The sequence below is a fragment of the Fundulus heteroclitus genome, chromosome 22 (assembly GCF_011125445.2).
Source record: "Fundulus heteroclitus isolate FHET01 chromosome 22, MU-UCD_Fhet_4.1, whole genome shotgun sequence".
In the NCBI taxonomy this organism is placed as follows: domain Eukaryota; kingdom Metazoa; phylum Chordata; class Actinopteri; order Cyprinodontiformes; family Fundulidae; genus Fundulus; species Fundulus heteroclitus.
The window spans coordinates 14,049,625-14,066,446 of NC_046382.1; the positions used below are offsets into that span (position 1 = coordinate 14,049,625).

At 40.0% G+C, this 16,822-nt stretch overlaps 1 protein-coding gene across 5 annotated transcripts in view; it reads right to left on the reverse strand.

Annotated features, from left to right (window-relative positions):
- LOC105919066 (phosphofurin acidic cluster sorting protein 2) overlaps positions 1-16,822 on the reverse strand; it is a 71,771-nt gene that overhangs the window by 37,651 nt on the left and 17,298 nt on the right. For all 5 annotated transcript variants that reach the window (XM_036125919.1, XM_036125914.1, XM_036125918.1 and 2 more), the window contains exon 2: positions 6,212-6,299. In XM_036125919.1, the coding sequence (XP_035981812.1) occupies positions 6,212-6,299 (88 nt within the window). The remainder of the gene's footprint in view (positions 1-6,211; positions 6,300-16,822) is intronic.

A 16,822-nucleotide genomic window follows, 5' to 3' on the forward strand; every position in this document is an offset into this window, starting at 1 on the left:
GGTATTGACTATCACCATTGCAATATTAACTAAGTATAGGAGAATATCGCAATTGGATGTTTACCTGATATTATGTAATATGTGTAGAAGAGCAACTAATTCCTATAGTTATAGAAAATACTGACTTTTGCTTTTACATTTTGCGTTTTTTAACGTGTCTATTGGTTTTAACACCATGATATTTTTAAAAATGATTCTCACAACTGGAAATCTTTTGAAAACAGCTGATTTTGTCAGAAATTGTCAGTAAGGGAAAAGTATTGGTCTTCTTTCAGCACGCTGACCAGCAGTGCAAAGTGGGAGGTGGGTGGGGGGCAGAACTGCCTTATGCTATGCTCCATAAAGCTAGAGAACATTGTAGGGACCTTTGCACTTTCTCTACAAGCTCATTAAAAGGAGTTTAAAGGGGCCTAGTCCCAAATTATGACTACAAATTTCTACGCCAGTAGCTCACTCTGGTTGCATACAAGAGTCTTCGAATTAAATTATCACGCACTGTTGGCCTCCTATATTTTGTTTCTATGTTTTACACTTAGTTTTTGCTCTATTTGTTAGCAAATGAAGCACTTTTGTGTATATTTACCAAAACAAGACCACGTGACTGTGAGTACAATATTGTGCACGCGTGCAATGAGTAAACAAGGAGAATTAATGAAGCCGAACGAGTCAGCAACGGTGCAAAAAGGAGGGTAAATAACCCTGCCATGCCGAAGACCAACGTGGCGTCTATTGTTTTATTGATGAATATATGAATTGTTTGTGTTTTTTTTTTTATTGTCAGGGTACGCGACCAGGTCCCTTTAAATTCAGACCTCTAAACTGTAGATAGCCAAATTGAACTGCAGGGACAAAACAAATGTTTCCTAGCAGAACTGTGCAGGGCTTTAAAATCTTACCTCTGTTGACTTGACCAACAGCCTGGACTTCCGACATGCATTTGTTCAACACTTTGTTTAATATAACATAGTAGCTAAATATGCTTCAGAGAAGGACATGGACAGAGTAATATGCCATTGACGGTAGCTGCGGTGCTTGTGTTTTGTATAGCAGGGAAATAAAAGAGGATAAATCTTGAGTCTGACCTTGTCACTAACCGCAGCTTCACAAAGAGGCCTTGTACACTGTCCTTTCTCATGCTCATTGACTAGTACAATGAATCAAGGCAAAAAAAAAAAAAAAAAAAAATCGAAGCACTTTCAAACTGTGCAACATGCAGTAACAATACACAACCTTGGCAAGGAAAGCTTGCACTCAATGTCCTCGGGCCCCATTTTACCCTCTGCTACAGCTTCTGCAGCATCTCTCCGGGGCCAAAGGGAGATGGAGGAGTGTGGGGCTTAGTTAGCAAAGCCTTCACCAAGCAACTACCAGCTCATGGAAAAATTAGTTCAATGTCCCATTTCCTCCTCGGGTTATCTTTTTTAAAACACATTAAGACCTGTAAACTGAATCTTTTGTTTGCATCCCTGACAGGAAGTGTGTTCAGGTCACTCCAAGTGCTCGACGGGGAATTGTATTTCAGAGATTTCTGCTTCCACCTAACACAGACCGGTGAAGACAAGCACACACAAACGTGACTGGATCGAACTGAAGCGCTTTTAACTGTGAGTCGCAATGAAACGAGAAATTTTGCGGAACCAAAACGCATCAGGCTGCTTTAACAAAACGTTACTTGAAGTGATAGGATGCAAATCTGATAAGAGACGGAAAACTATGCTCAGGGAAAACAAGACTGCGACCTCTTGGCAACTCTGGAGGCCTGGAGACTAGCCACATGGTAAGCCATTACAAGCGCTGAGTCTGTGCATGCATGTCCCTTAACTTGATGAATCCCAGGTAAGACACATGGGTAGAGACAGGCATTGACCGTGTTCAACAGACAAAGCAACGAGACGCTAAACAAGAACGTTTGTCGTCCACCGCAAAAACAAAGACACGCGATTCCAGGCATATTCCCAACTTGTTCCTTCAACTCCTCCTCGTCTGTTTCCTGCTCCTCACAAAACCTGCTGGAAAATGCATTTAATGCGCCAATTCCGGGGCTGCGGCGAGCAGAGCTCCACTCGGCTGTCCTCGGGGCAGCTCAGCAGAAATGGGGAGATTTCACGCTCCGGAGACAGTGTAGCTCATGGATACAGCCACACTTGGTTGGCCGCCTTTACCTTCAGGATGACTGCAGCACAGAACGCACGGTGTGTTTTCTATTTGTCAAGAATTGCACAGCTTTGCATGGAGCTGCTGTTTATTTTTGTATAATGAAGGGGACAAAGTGGGGTAATTACATATAAAAAATTTTCTATTCTGGGATCCTTTGACCCTAATCAGTTTAAATAACTAATAATCCAAAAAAAGGTTAAAAGATAAAAACAACTGGACTTCTATTCTGAAGCTGAAGAGGTTTCGCTTCCCAGAATAGAAGTCCAGTTGTTTTTATTATTTTTTAACCCTTTTTTGGATTGATCATGACCTGGATGACTGAGAATCTTCACCAATAACAAAATTCTGTCCATTTTGTCTTGTTTCTTACGCCTATATGGGTTGCAAAATTATTCACAGCCCCTGAAATTTTTCACATCAACTTAAAACTGCAAATCTCAATGTATTTCATCAGGATTTTCTACACAAAGTAGCGTGTAATTATGAAGTCGAAGTTCAGTTCAGTTCCTATTTTTTTTTATTTGGCACAGATTTACAATAAATGTCAAAATCCAATTTAGATCCAAAAATATGCAGTCAATTCAATCCAATTATATAGAGGGATTCCTATTCATCTTGGTACATTTCAATTTGATCCCAGTCATAAAACAATGCAGTCAAGCTCATTTTACGATGCCAAGTGGTAAAAGGTTTTCCATCTAGGGAAACCATCCGATCGCAGCGTTGCTTTGCAGCAAAATCTCACATTGAGCGTGCATTGGCAGCACGGGAGAGAACTCTCACATACTCATACATTCAAAATGTTTTATGAATAACACTGAAAAGTGTGCTGGGCATTTTTTTTTTTTTTGCTTACGGTAGCTTTTATTTCACAGTAACGTGACAGGAAAGGGGGCAAAGAAATGGCCTGAGAAGGAGAGTGGAACCCAGGACAGCTGTGCTGAGGACTAAAGCTTGCTTTGCTGACTGAGCCACAGGATGCCCCACTTATTCCTCATTATTAAATAGCTTAATCTGGGCCAGTATAGATGGAGAGCGTCTGTAAACATACATTTTCAAGTTTTACTAAAGATTCTAAATTGGATTTAGGTCTGGGCTTAACTTTTAACACACGAATAAGCTTTGATCACCACCGTTCCATTATAGCTGTGCCTGTATGTTTGAGGTCACTGCTGTGCTGGAAGATGAACCTCCGCTCCAGTATAGGGGTCCGTGGTCCTGCACACCTGAGGCAAATGGCTAAACTGCCTCACTAGCATGCAGTCAAGCTCTACAGAGCTAATATTTGGGTCAGGTGTGTTGAAAACAGAGATATATCTAAAGGTTGGAGGACAATGTCCCTTGAGGACTGGAGTTTGAGACCACCGCCCTTGCAGGTGTTTTTTTTCCAGGACTGTCACGCATTTACCTCCATTCGTCTTCTCATAAACTCCCACTACTTTCCCTGAGCTGGCTGTAAAAAAAAAAAAAGCATTGTCATTACACACCATGATTCTGCCATCACCACGTCGATGGTGTTTTAGGAGTGATGTGCAGTGTTAGTTATTCCACTATACGTGTTTTTAGGTCGGCCGCAAAGTTCAGTTTTAGTCTCGTGTAGCCAGAATATATTGTTAAACATGTTTGCTGTGTCTTTTGTCCTGTCAACAGACTGTCCCTTCAGAGCCGAGGATCTCCTTCTCTGAATAATACTTTCACTTTGCCTGAAGATTAAATGACATTAAATGACAAACGGGTCGACTGTTTACAGACTACAGGACTTCTGAAGGCATTGCACTGGATTTTATTCATATTTACCAGCATCAAAAAAAGGGGACAGAGTACAAATGCACACCACATTTTAAAACTTTCATTTTAAAACATTTGTAAGCCATGTACCATTTCTCTATCTATCCATCCATCCATCCATCCATCCATCCATCTATCCATCTATCCATCCTGCGCTGCACCAGTATCACTGTCGCAGGCTCAAACACAGACCACACAATCCACTTCCTCCCCTCCCACTTCTAAATTTCATACGTAAACAGCAACAAGATGGAGTTAAGTGTCGGATGCTAACCTCAGACCATTTTTACTGATTGGACCAATACAGATGTGTTAAAGAACGACCAACATTGGCAGATTTTCAGTACAGACATTAGTTTCAAGAATTAGAAGCAAAAATGAAATCTATAAGTGGGAAAACACGTTCCCACATCATTACGTAGAAAATAAATTATTTAAATATGAATGCAGATTAGGGCTGGGCCTATCATTTCCTTTTATCGTTATGGTGAACAATTTCTTATCATGAAGCATTTGGGTTTATCTTGACAATGATAAATGACAAATCCCAACTAGTGGAGTCTGAAAACCCCTAGTTTGTGTAGTTTGGTGATAAAAAAAAAATCACACTTCTTTATGTAACTAGAGTCCCGATGAAACATATTTTGAATTTTGATTTAAAATACGTTACATCTTTAAATGTTTTAAGGACAGTATTGGTGCATATTGGGCTATAAAACCTGTAACTTTGTCCAATTTAAAGGGCTTAGAAAAAAACCCAGAAGCTCCCCTTGGTTCCCCTCCTCGCCTTTGATGTTCATTTCAGAACGGCTGATAACAGAAAAACCGACAGTATCTTTAACTCTCTGTGCTTCCCTGCTGCCTGTGCCGTTTCAGGCATTGAAGCCAGACTATTGACTGCAGGCAGCAGTCCAACGCTGTGCAATTAAAGATTAGTACGCCATATGATCTAATACAGTACCACTGCATTTTGGGTTACAAGTGACTTTGTGTCACGCGTAGAAAACTAACCATCACCAAGTCTTGTTGACAAGAAGAACGTGAACAGTGTAGGAGAAGATTAACGGGCCGTCCTTTCGGCTGTCATAGTTTTGAAAACAAGGTTATAATTGCGGTGAGAAAGCCAAGCTAAGATTAAAAAACGCTGCAAAAAAAAAAAAGATCCCCATTGGTTGCAACCCTCGTCTACGGTCATGAACTGTATTTGGCGTCAGAAAACGGATTTTAAATGAATGCATGTAGGGCTGTAAATGTGACTAGATGGATGCAGGGATGCGTGTATTAATCGAATCGATCCACGCAGGGATAGAGGCATGTGTGAAATGGAGGCATTGATGAATGGAAGGAACATCAAAACCTATTTAATCTTCCAAGTACAACATTGACTGCTTGGCTTCTTTCCCCCCCGTGTGAATGTACAGTAGATGGTCTGTGTGTCTTAGCGTCTGCATGACAGCCGGAGCTGCTGCATACTTGACACCAGGCTTCTGTCTGCCAGGAGCGATCCACGTCAAGCGTTGTGCCGTACTCTTCCCGTCTCCACGCGGGATTCAGTGCCGCCTCCATGAGCTGGAAATCACAGCCAATCGAAATGGAGCTACGCTAAAATTAAAAGTGGGTTTGTTTCGTGTGCAATTACTGGTGCACGGATTGAATGGTATTTCCATGTGATAATCGCTTCAAGTTTTCGAAAATAAATGTTGCAAACAGTGACACTCTGCACTGCAAAAACAGACTAAACTAAAAATAAGTTAAAATTTTCTTGAAATTAGTGTATTTGTACATTATTTGAGTAGGTAAATAAGATAATCTGCCAATGGAATAAGATTTTTGCACTTAAAATGGAAGAACTCATCTCCATCAACTTATTTCAAGTGCATTATATCTAATTATCTTATTTTAGGGGTAAAATTAGTCCTTCCATTGGCAGATAATCTTATTCACCTGCTCAAATCAAGGACAAATGCACTCATTTCAAGAAAACTTTACTTATTTTTAGTTCTGTTTTTGCAGTGTGCAACGCATGTATGCGCAAGCAATCAATGCAAGATGCACAATCCGTCTTAAAGGTGCTAATGCTCCTGCTCAGAGTGGTAAGCCGGCCTGCCACCTGAGTGGATGTAAGGCACTGGGGCTTTCAGCCCAGCTAAGGAGGGTTTTATCAAGCAGCGGGATTAGGTGAGTGTCTTATAGTCACTGAGATGCATCGCTTTCAAAGGTCTTGCTCAACCTTTTCTCATCAAGCATAGGAGGTTAGGTTACAAACCTGTATTTTGACAGCTATAGAAAGCGAGTTCAGCTCTTTATCCAGTTCTTTGAGGACGACCAGCTTCTTCAGTGTGAGGCTGCACAGCCTGTGGGAAACAACGAACAAGACAAGAATTTAGAAAAACTTAGTAGAAAGTGTTTCATTGCCTTGAAAACCTAAGCGAGACAATTCTGCAAAACAAAAAAGAAAGATAAAAAAAAAAAACCTTCAAGTGAATTTGCTGATAATCAAAAATGAGCTTTGTATGTATATTCAAAAACACTATGATTCTGAATTAAAAACACCACAGGTTGGTAAATTAAATGTTTAATTCATGAGTCAAGTACTGAATAAAAAAAAGCAACAGAAAGAACAGTGATCACTGGCCAATATCATGGCCCGGTTAGTTTTCAGAGGATGCTTGAATGAACAATTCTTAGGTTAATTCAGCGTTCCAGTCTATAAATTCAGATTAATGATTGACCGACTGCTACGAGTGAAATCAAAGACAACTCCAGCTTGCTGCCTGGCTCCGTTTCTAGCACCGTGCTCAGACCAGATCAGATCACTTGCAGTTCGTTGTAACAATCACCGTTTCTTCAGACAACACCCAAGACATTTCTGTCTAAGACGCGATTTGACATGTCAGGCTAGTATCTTCTGAGTAATTTAACATTTTCTTGTGTTACCTCAGACAACAAGCATGCAGAGCTGCAGCTTACATTGCTTCAAAAACCACATATTGGTCTCAGTCCAAAAAGTAAAAGTAGAACTGGTTTGAGGGAAAATCCAAATGTTTGGTTAAAAAAAAAAAAAAATTTTCCCGTCACAAGTAGTAAGTAGGGCTGGGCAATACATCAATTTTATCGATTAATTCAAATTTGCAACTTATTTAATTATATAAAATCAAGATTTAATTTTTTTTTGCCAATCCACTCTCCTGGGCTTCCATGAAAGTTTGCGCTATATCAGTCCCAAAAGGGCAAATTGTTTTGGTAATAGCATACAATGTTTAGTATACATTTAGGAATATATATATTATCAAAATACTCCAAAGAGGAAACCTTTTCACCCTAAGAAGAGGCACTTTAATCTATTAATTTACCGGTACATATTTTTTAAGTTGGTGTGAAGTTACACAAGTGAAGTGAAGCCTGCTCTTAGATGTGTAAAACAAATGGCAGCAAACATTTTGTGTTATATTTTTATCATTTACTGTCCTACCATCTTGTTTTATATGCATTTTTTAAAGCTGGTAATAAATTGCACTTTGAATTCAGGTCAACGCCCAAATGAGATTATTGAAATAAAAGTAAGTTTTTAAGAATAATTTCAGCAATTTCTTTTTATGAAACAAAAAGGGGGGAAAATTTCTTAATCAGATTCAGTAAAAAATAAAAAACCTGGAGATTTTATTGTGAAGCCATATTGCCAGCCCTACTAATAAGTAAGAATAGTTTCATTTATGACGATTATTACATGCTGTAAAATGTACTGTACTTTACTTCTTTTAAGTGAGTTACTTTTAGTACGCCGTCACAACAAGTTTATTTTCTCAGTTATACCTAATTATCCCATGAGCCTCTTGGGCAGAAAGTTCAATAGTCTATTTACAGTTTATGTGTGACCCCCGGATGGGTGATGTGGATTTTTACCATATTATTTAGCAGTATTGATTGCGATAACAATAAAAGTGAAAAAAAAAAGTATTAAAAAAAAATTCATCATAGCCTTTTTGACGAGAAATCTGTCACCGCATTCAGTCATAGCCCCACAAACACAGACACTGCTCTAAAAATAAAACGCATGATCAAATAGGGTTTCTATACACAGTACATCAGTTGTATTAATTAAAGTTATGCAATTATAAAAATAAAAATCTGTTGCTCCCTGGTTTAGTTAGATATGTCATAATGCCGTACATTCTACAGTGTCAAAGGCATAGAAATTGCTGGATTATTAATGGCATATGCTTGTGAAACGCGAGACAGATGTGAAGGGAATGACAAATATTTTACACTTTTACGACTCTGCACTGCACATACATTTGAGGCTTGAATATTTAAATAATAAATAAACCACTTGAATTATGGATCTAAGCCATGGCTCTCTTTGGCCGGATTTATGAAAGAAAATAAAAGCTGATATTTGAGCATTTCCATCTCGTCACAGAGTTTTCAGACTGTCTCTGAGGACCCAAATTCACATGTAATTAAAAGAGTCTGCTGCTGATGGAGGGGTCAGAAGAGGAGCCAGGAATCCTTTTATTATGAGACACCAGCATTATCTCCACTCCTGTCTGCCACTGTGTTTTGTTGTAAATGAAACTTATTGCCATCTGTTCTGGCCCGGTGCCCGGATGTCCCTTTGCTAATTTTCTGTGCCAGTTCGCTTTGACACCCAAAACAGTAATTTCCGTCAGACCAGGTGTTATTGAGCAACAACAAATACTCTGTTCGAGTAGATGCAGAAATGCACAGGATTGGGGATAGCGGTTTAGAAAGGAATGCTAGTACTGATGTACAAAGAACACAAGAGTGGTGGTTCATTCCCTGGTTTTCCTACCTCTACAAAGCAGAAACATACCAGTAACAAAATGGCTCCGTACCAAAACAAAAACTATTACATCAGTCAGGACAGAAGGCTGGAGGGGTGGGTAACGTCTACCAGGTCATCTCAAGTTCAAGATATCTACAAACACGCAGTGCAATGCAAAGATAAGCTCACTGTGGCCGGGCTGATAAGTCCCAAAGGCTAATACCTCTGCCAATTTTTTATTTTTCCCCTCATAAGCCTTTCTGATTGGCTGATCGTTTGATAGAAATCCAGCTTACTGTTATATCTAGGCAACGTGGCTCCCTCTCCATCGATGGACCATTGGATCTGATTCTAGTCTGGTCAAATCTGCAATGCGAAAAAATTACAGCCGACAGCCAAATGCATGCGCAGTGGAAGGAAAACTTCAAGGAGGGCAAACAAGAGCTGGACATTTAGGTTCCTAGCTGCAGAATTCAATAGGTCTTTGGTGTGGATTTGTTTTAGCTACAAAAGACAAACCAAATACATTTTTAGAAAATAGCCCCATTCCTAAAAGACAGGGTTCCCTACATAGAGTATTCTCCATGTAAGCATGTTTACATTTTCCAGGGTTGAATTGTGGGATTTCCACGGCGCAGAAAGGAGGAAGAGGAAAGGAGGGCTGGACAGAAGGAGCTTTAAGACAGTGGAACAACGGAATAAAATCTGGCAATAAAAATGTTTCAGTTTCTTTTTTAATCTTATTTTATCCCATTTCTCTGAGGATGAACCCTGGGCTTTTAGGGCATTTTCATGACTATAGGTTGTTCACGTTTGTCCGAATCAGTTGATGCGTTTGCTCACTTGTAGCTTTTTTCAGTGGTTCGGTTTCTTTCAATACAAAACCTGTCGCTAAAAAACAGGCGAGAACATTCAGCCCGTCTATCGAACAGAGGCGCCCGGGGCGGGAGTGAGAAATGCAAAGACAGGAAGCATATGTTGTGCTCCAAGCTAGCAGAAAAAATAATTTACAATTAGGGCATTTTTTTTGGGTACTTTTTCAGGCCACATTATCTGAGCAGTATACCAGATGTACTGTAGATGTTTGTACTTAACGAAAAAGACGGTTTAGCCTTTGTTTGTCCCAAAACACAATGTCAACCTGGCTATGGGAAGGTGTTTGGGTCAAGTTTGGAGCATACACATGGCAGCCGTGTTGAACAGCGCTGGGATCAAGCTCACACCATACATGAACCGCTCCAGAGTATGTTTTTCGAGACCACCTCCTCCCTTCTCAGTAAATTTTTTTTCTTTTACGTTTTTGAGAGTTTGTTTTAAAAGGATTAAACATCTCAGGTACTGTATGAAAACCTCCTAAAACTAGCTCAGCTCACTTCAACCACTCAATGAATAAAGCCATACCGGCGAACTCAGATTGCGGAGATGGCAAGACACCCTTCATTCCAATCCAGACTCCTTCAAAGTAATTTACACTGCAAGGAAATCTTTGACTAAATATAATCTTCTATGACTGGCAGAGACATTTCTAGCGACTGGCTGAACTGTAATGTCCGCTTTAAGTGAACAGTTTGACACTGGCGCCCAGTAGGAGTCTGAAGACTACACAGCTAGAAAGGTTTAGTCTATATGCCATCGCTAACAGCAACAGAGGAGCCCTGCCCCTTCTGAGCCCATTACTCTCCTCGCTCCATGTCACTCGCCAAATGTTGACCTTTTTTGGCCTTTAAAAGTAAAAAGCCATTAGATTCCATAACAAAGGCTTTCTTTCCGATCAAACAGACTGCTCCCCAGAGTCAAATGAATGAAAATCTTCCTGCTAAAGTAGTTGAGCAGTAAACTATGACACGCCAACGAAGACACGAGTGGCAGTAGGAGATTTATTGTTACCAGTGGCCCATAGCCAGTAATGATTAGAAACAACAGGCCTGTGAAGAAAGAGACGAAGAACAACACAATGCTGCACATTAAAGAAGCAAACCACTTATGCTGTGCTGTGGTCTTGGTTGAATTAAAAGGCAATCATCGTTATTTGTTATTCCTCAAAGCGAAGCGGACTGCTACTGTTGAACCTAATGTGTAATGCGAGCTAGCTTATCTGTGGCTACGACCATCTCACAATGATCAGGGCTGAACAAACAGAGCTACCTATCAGGCAGGACACTCATTCTGCCGTGGCTAAATATTTGAACTTAGATAAGACTTCAATAAACGATGACTGTAATGTCTCATTATGACCCCTTTCAAAAGCGAAGAAAGATTAACAATAAGTTTCCCCGATGCAAATGGGAGCAAAGTAAAAAAAGTATTTTGCATTAGACAAACCAACAGCCACGCAAAACGATCATTAAACCATTGTTCTGTTTGTTTGTTACTTACTGTTTTCTCTTGATTGGCAGTGTCAGTAAGTCTATAAGAAAGCTTAACTTTTATCTTCTGAGTCTCTCTTTACCCAAACAACATAAACCATAACAAAATAAAATAAAATAATAATAATAATCACCCGAACATGTACGGACCCTGCCGAGTCTCGGGGAAGTCATGGCATGCATGGGGAGGCACCTACACGCTGGTTGAGTAGAGAGGAAGTTCATACAGCCGTTTCAATGCAAAACGCACCTGCATAAGCAGCGGCGCGTGAAGTTTATCATAAAATAATACAATAGCTGCAGAATGACTCAGTGCAAACACTTCAAGCTTCAGGCAGTGTTTTTCTGGTATGGAATCATTTTCAGCTTTATTGACCTCACAAGTACAAGGCGATGATGTGCAGATTAATTTTACCAAAAACAATGAATCAGTAATTAACTAGAATATGACGCAGTAACGTAGAGAACATTATATGAATTGTGTATTACTATAAATGTGTTGCACAGTATCTGCACTGTACACACAGCTGTCAAATAACTACAGTATATAGGTTATGACCATGAATGTGCGATACAGTGGGTATGGTGGCCACATCAGACCTTAGTAATGGCTGCTTTGGCCGTGTTGCTTTCCTGAGCGCCGTCGGCTGAGTTATGGCTGCCAATAACTGAATGATCTCTCTGTTCCTTTTCTGAGAGGACGCAATTGCTCCAATGATTATATCTTTGACCTCATCTCTTTCCTGGACAGAGCCATTAAAGGAGCTATTGCCATGTGTGCACTCTCAATGTTTTGCTTCATACAGATCTACGTACCTGGCAATTGTCTGATCGGGTATTTATCTGTCCTGGACATGGCCGCTAACAGAACTAAGGCCACAATTATGAACTCAGACTTTCTTTGTTCATGGACCAGTGTTCTACGTTTCTTCTGATGGATTTCTGTCCTCTCAAACATCCTAGTTGGCGGCCAGAGGTTTTCTTCTGGAGGTTTCTTCCTGTTGAAAGAGTGGAGTCTTTCTGCTTTCGTCACACACTAGTTCAGTATGAAGGTTTACTGCAAATTCAGTCACTTGTTTGTGCTTGTTTAACATTGGTGAGTTTCGACATACTGACATGACAATGTGACCTACATGGTCTGGTATTTAATTTTAGATCAGCCTGGACTGAGCCGTGGTAGAGTATCGGTATTCATTTGGTTTGTGTATTTCTGTATAATTGGGAATTCATTGGACCAGTTTTGTCTAATAATGATATGGCATTAGCAGTGAATTAGCGCTGTATAAACACAAAGAGACACTATGAAGAAACATCTTAGATCAGATGTGGTATCACAAGCGAAGGGATAGAGAGGGAAGTACAGTAGTAGAGAGACATTTTTGGTGCAATAAGCATTAAAGCAAACTAAAATAGGTTCTCCGTCAAAACAATGTTTGTACATTGGAGGACTCCAAATACATTGCCAGAGATGGACTGAAGAGGGCAGATAGCAGAAATGCAGAATGACTACAACCTCCCTCTCACATGCCTGTTTGTTCTCCCACAGCTTTCGCTGACGACAAAACTTGGAACGACGCTAATCTTTTCGTCTGCAGCTTCTGTAAAATGATGAGTCTGTCTACAGACGACTCATGTGATAGCACAGTTTATATTACACTGACACTGCAAAGTTTTTAAACATTAACTCTGAACTCATTCCTTCAGCCTTTGGAAACGGGATAATAACAGATTATGTGACTGGAGGCATCTGCGGGAAATCATCGTTTTAAAAAGACAGGCAAATGTAGGCCGTAAAACTTTCTCTTGTGATTTAAAAAAACGACGAGGCAAAACGAAGATTTATGTTCCACATCGGCACAACGGGTGCATCCTTAGACTTTCCTACCACATCATCACATAACACTGCGTGTGCCCTTTCCATTTAGCAGAAGTTCAGATTTTAAATGAAAGCACCTAACACATGGCTATCACAGCTTCAGTAAAGTGTGTCTCTGCCAGGAACTGGTCTTCATCAGATCCAAATAAAGCGTTTTTCAAAGCCATCAGCCAAAGAAGTGCTTCCGCTTTCAGAGTACATTTGGTTCCTGTCGCTGTGCTATTTCTGGACATTTCTGTGATAGTAGGATTTCAAACAAACCCCACTCCATTTTATGGGTCTACCAAAAATAGCAGCTAAGGTAGCCATGGAAAAACTAGAGCTGCTGCACAGATCAGACGTTTTTCTGGCTAATGATTATTCCCAGTTATCCTTGAGGTTTCACCATCAATTCCAATATCGAATCATTGAAAAAAAAAAATATATTTCTAATGACTTGTAAATGAGAGGAAAAAGTCAGAGGTAGGAGTTTTTTTTTATCCCATATATATTAAAGAAATCTAAAAAAAATACACCTATTTATCACGAATGCTACAGAAGTTTTATTTTAGAACTGTTCTTTTCCAGACTCATATTTCCAAGGTTCTAGGTCCCTATTAGCCAGTGTTAAAATTATAAAAGCAACATACCACAATGACGTTTTGTCAGATATTTCTACAATGGTCAGTGCTTGAAAAAAAAAAAAAAACAGAGACTGAGTGGAAAGCTGAACAGATGGCTGGATAGATGCACCACGAAACATGTAAGATGTACTGGACGCATGATAAATGCACGGAGGGAAGGACAAATAGAGAGCGATGAATGGACAAACTAATAGATAAAGAGGGATGGCTGCAACACAGTTACAAATATTTCTCTACACTTTATGCAAGTTTTGAGCGCATTGTACCACATAAAATTGGTATAATCAGGTACGGTAACTGTGCGGTATTTTTTTAATAAAGTCAAGAGCTGTTCTAGCTGCTTTAGGATCCGACTCAACCATTCAGCACATGAACCCTCTGACTTTAACAGTATTCTGGCAAAACAGAGGGGGCGCTTTTGCTATTCTCTTCCCTGGTCAGCAATCTAGCGGATGCTTTGCCAGCTCCATCCCTTCGGATCACTGCGCAGCATTTGTCAGGGGCACAAAGCAGGGGGAATGGTGAATGAAGGATGAGCGACATAGAGTGCTTGATGAAAAGGGACCTGCTATGTGCTTAAAGGGGGTTTCAGGCCTAAAAGCAAATCTTCCAGTAATGCTTTTACTACTTTTAACATAATTTATTTTAACTGTTTGTAATGGGAATACAGTCAGATTCGATTAATAAAGCATCCTGTTACAAAATGCTCTGCGTGAATTTCTTTAGTAAACTAAGAGGGCTTAAAAGAAAGGATTAAAAGAAAAACCAAAGTACTTTATTACATAATAGCCTGGCGATTTGTTCATGTTTCAATGTATAATTCAGCCCAAATAAAGGGCCCGTTGTCCTGAAAGCAACATCTTTTGAATATTTTATTTACTTACAGCAAACACGGGTTCATCTCTATTTAAAATGGGGGCTTGTAGAAGAAGCATCTAAAATCTCCAATGGCTCCAAAACACACCGACTCTTTGACAAAATATTAAGATTTTTCATCAATCTACAAAGTCAAGCTGAACAAAAGCAAGAAGACTAATGGTTTAGTTATTTGGAAGAAGCCAAATTAATTTTTAGGCCCAATAAAAGTGGCCCAAACCAGAGAGGACTAAAACAGTTTTAAGAGATTTACACTGTAGGGAGTGCCATAAGAGCGTAGTCTGCACTTGGGCCTCCACCAAGAGCTCTTTTAGACCCCAAATATCTGGTCATGTGTGCCAGATGGCCATATGCTGGTTGAGCTTTAAATCCCTGAATGAAAATCTTCTCATGGTAACAGTGTTGGGAAAAACATGAAGAGAGTAAACAAAGTCCAAGGGGACGCTGTGAAGCAACGTCAGTTCTGTGCGATAATCAGGTTTTTCCGTAAATCGAAAAAAACCCAAAAGTTAACGACAGTTCAATCTAATATTGAAGAATGACAACAATAAAACCTTCGTTGGACGCGTTTTGTAGAGACACAGGTTTCACAGCTACAGTCTAGGAGCCAGAGTAATCTGTGTGTGTGTAATAGGACTTTTAGATTAGAGTACTTTGCAAACAATCAGAATAAGTCTTGGATTCGCATAAAAATGCAGTAGAATAAGTTTCTCGAACAAAAATACCAAAATATGAACATTTACACTGGTATTAAGACATAAAACGTAGTAAAAACAGAATAAACATCTACTTAATTCCTGCCCTTTATAGAACACTATCTGTAGTTTTAAAACAGCGCTCCCTTCTTGAAAATTGTGTCTGTAGATGCTTTCGTCTGTGGATGGGAATTACAGATGGGATCATAGACCATATGTGGTTTACCAAATGAGATAGGGGGAGATGTTCGCAATGTTTTTGCCTGTTTTGTTTCCTTTCTTGGTAATATTAATATGGTTTTACAAATCAGAACTGTGTTTTGAACAATCTGTAATCAGTGTACAATAAGTTGCTCCAGGTTGGACATGTCCGTATATTTAAGGTCACTATACTTGTCTAACTCTAGGATGGTCCTAACGCCAGAAGACTAATAAAAAAAACCCTCTATTTTATGTTTTCTGAGAAGGGAATGGGCTAACGAGAAAAAGGGAGAGGGTTCTGGACAAGGGAAAGCAGCAGCTAGCTTAATTTCCATATTAAATTATGAAGAGTGATGCTGGTAGTTACGCCACGAATTGGTCTTTTGAGGTGGAGGATTCTCACCCCCCCATCGTCACCTGAGGTTGAGAGAGTCTTTGTGGAGCCCAGTGGGCCAGAGCCTTATCGGTTTGTTGTTTTGACCTACCGACAATGATGTCCAGATATTGGACAGGGAGAACAGATGGTTTCAAAGAGGGGTGAAAGAAGAAATCTTGGTCAAAAGAGAAAAGTCATCACAGAGGGGGAGGGTTGTGCTTCTAGCTCCCCAATGTTTACAGCTCGGTCCTCCAACACGTTCCAGAGAGATAACATCAGCAGTCTCATCATGATTCAGGTGACCAAGTAATCCACTCACACCAAGCAATAGCTTCTAACCACCCAGGACAGGGCCGGGTGGGTCATTGATTTGCATCTGACTTGAAATGGGCCTGGGAGGATTGGCCTCCATGTCCTTAAAAACAGCAGCGCTCCAACAGCAGGTTCCCCAAGTGCGAGCCACCAGAATTGACTCCTGGTGCTGAAATGTTTTCAGAAACAACTGAGCAATCCTGTTGGGATGACCTAGATAACTGTCATTTTGCGAAGGCAACACATCACAGCTAAGTAGAGAGTACACGGTTTTTTTACTTCAAAATAAGTGTCTCAAACAAACAATACAAAATCACCCTCCTTTAAGGTTGGGACACCAAATGAGCCTTTAGGCTTTCCCAGATGCTGACAGCAACTAAACAGCACCTTGTAACACAGACTTAACTCTGACAAGAAATATCAGCACAATTTTAATACCGCAAGACCTCTTTCCAACCCCATTGGGAATATTTCCAGAGTTAAATTCATCTTTCAAATTATCAGAACACAACAAGTATCAATACGATTTGCTGTACTTAAAAAAGAAAAGCTCTACAAAAAACATTAGAAAATAATAGGTGTGCTTCTGCGTTTCCAAAAAAGTTAAAAACCAAGACAACTGGCCCCCCCCCCCCCCCCCCCCGAAGTTTGAAGATGTTTCGCCTCCCATCCAGAAAGCTTTTCTCTATTCAAAATGTCTGGAGTAGCATAGAGTTCCAAGCTTTATAGTATTGCCCAAGTTAAAGGGGAGTGTTTCCTCCCCACT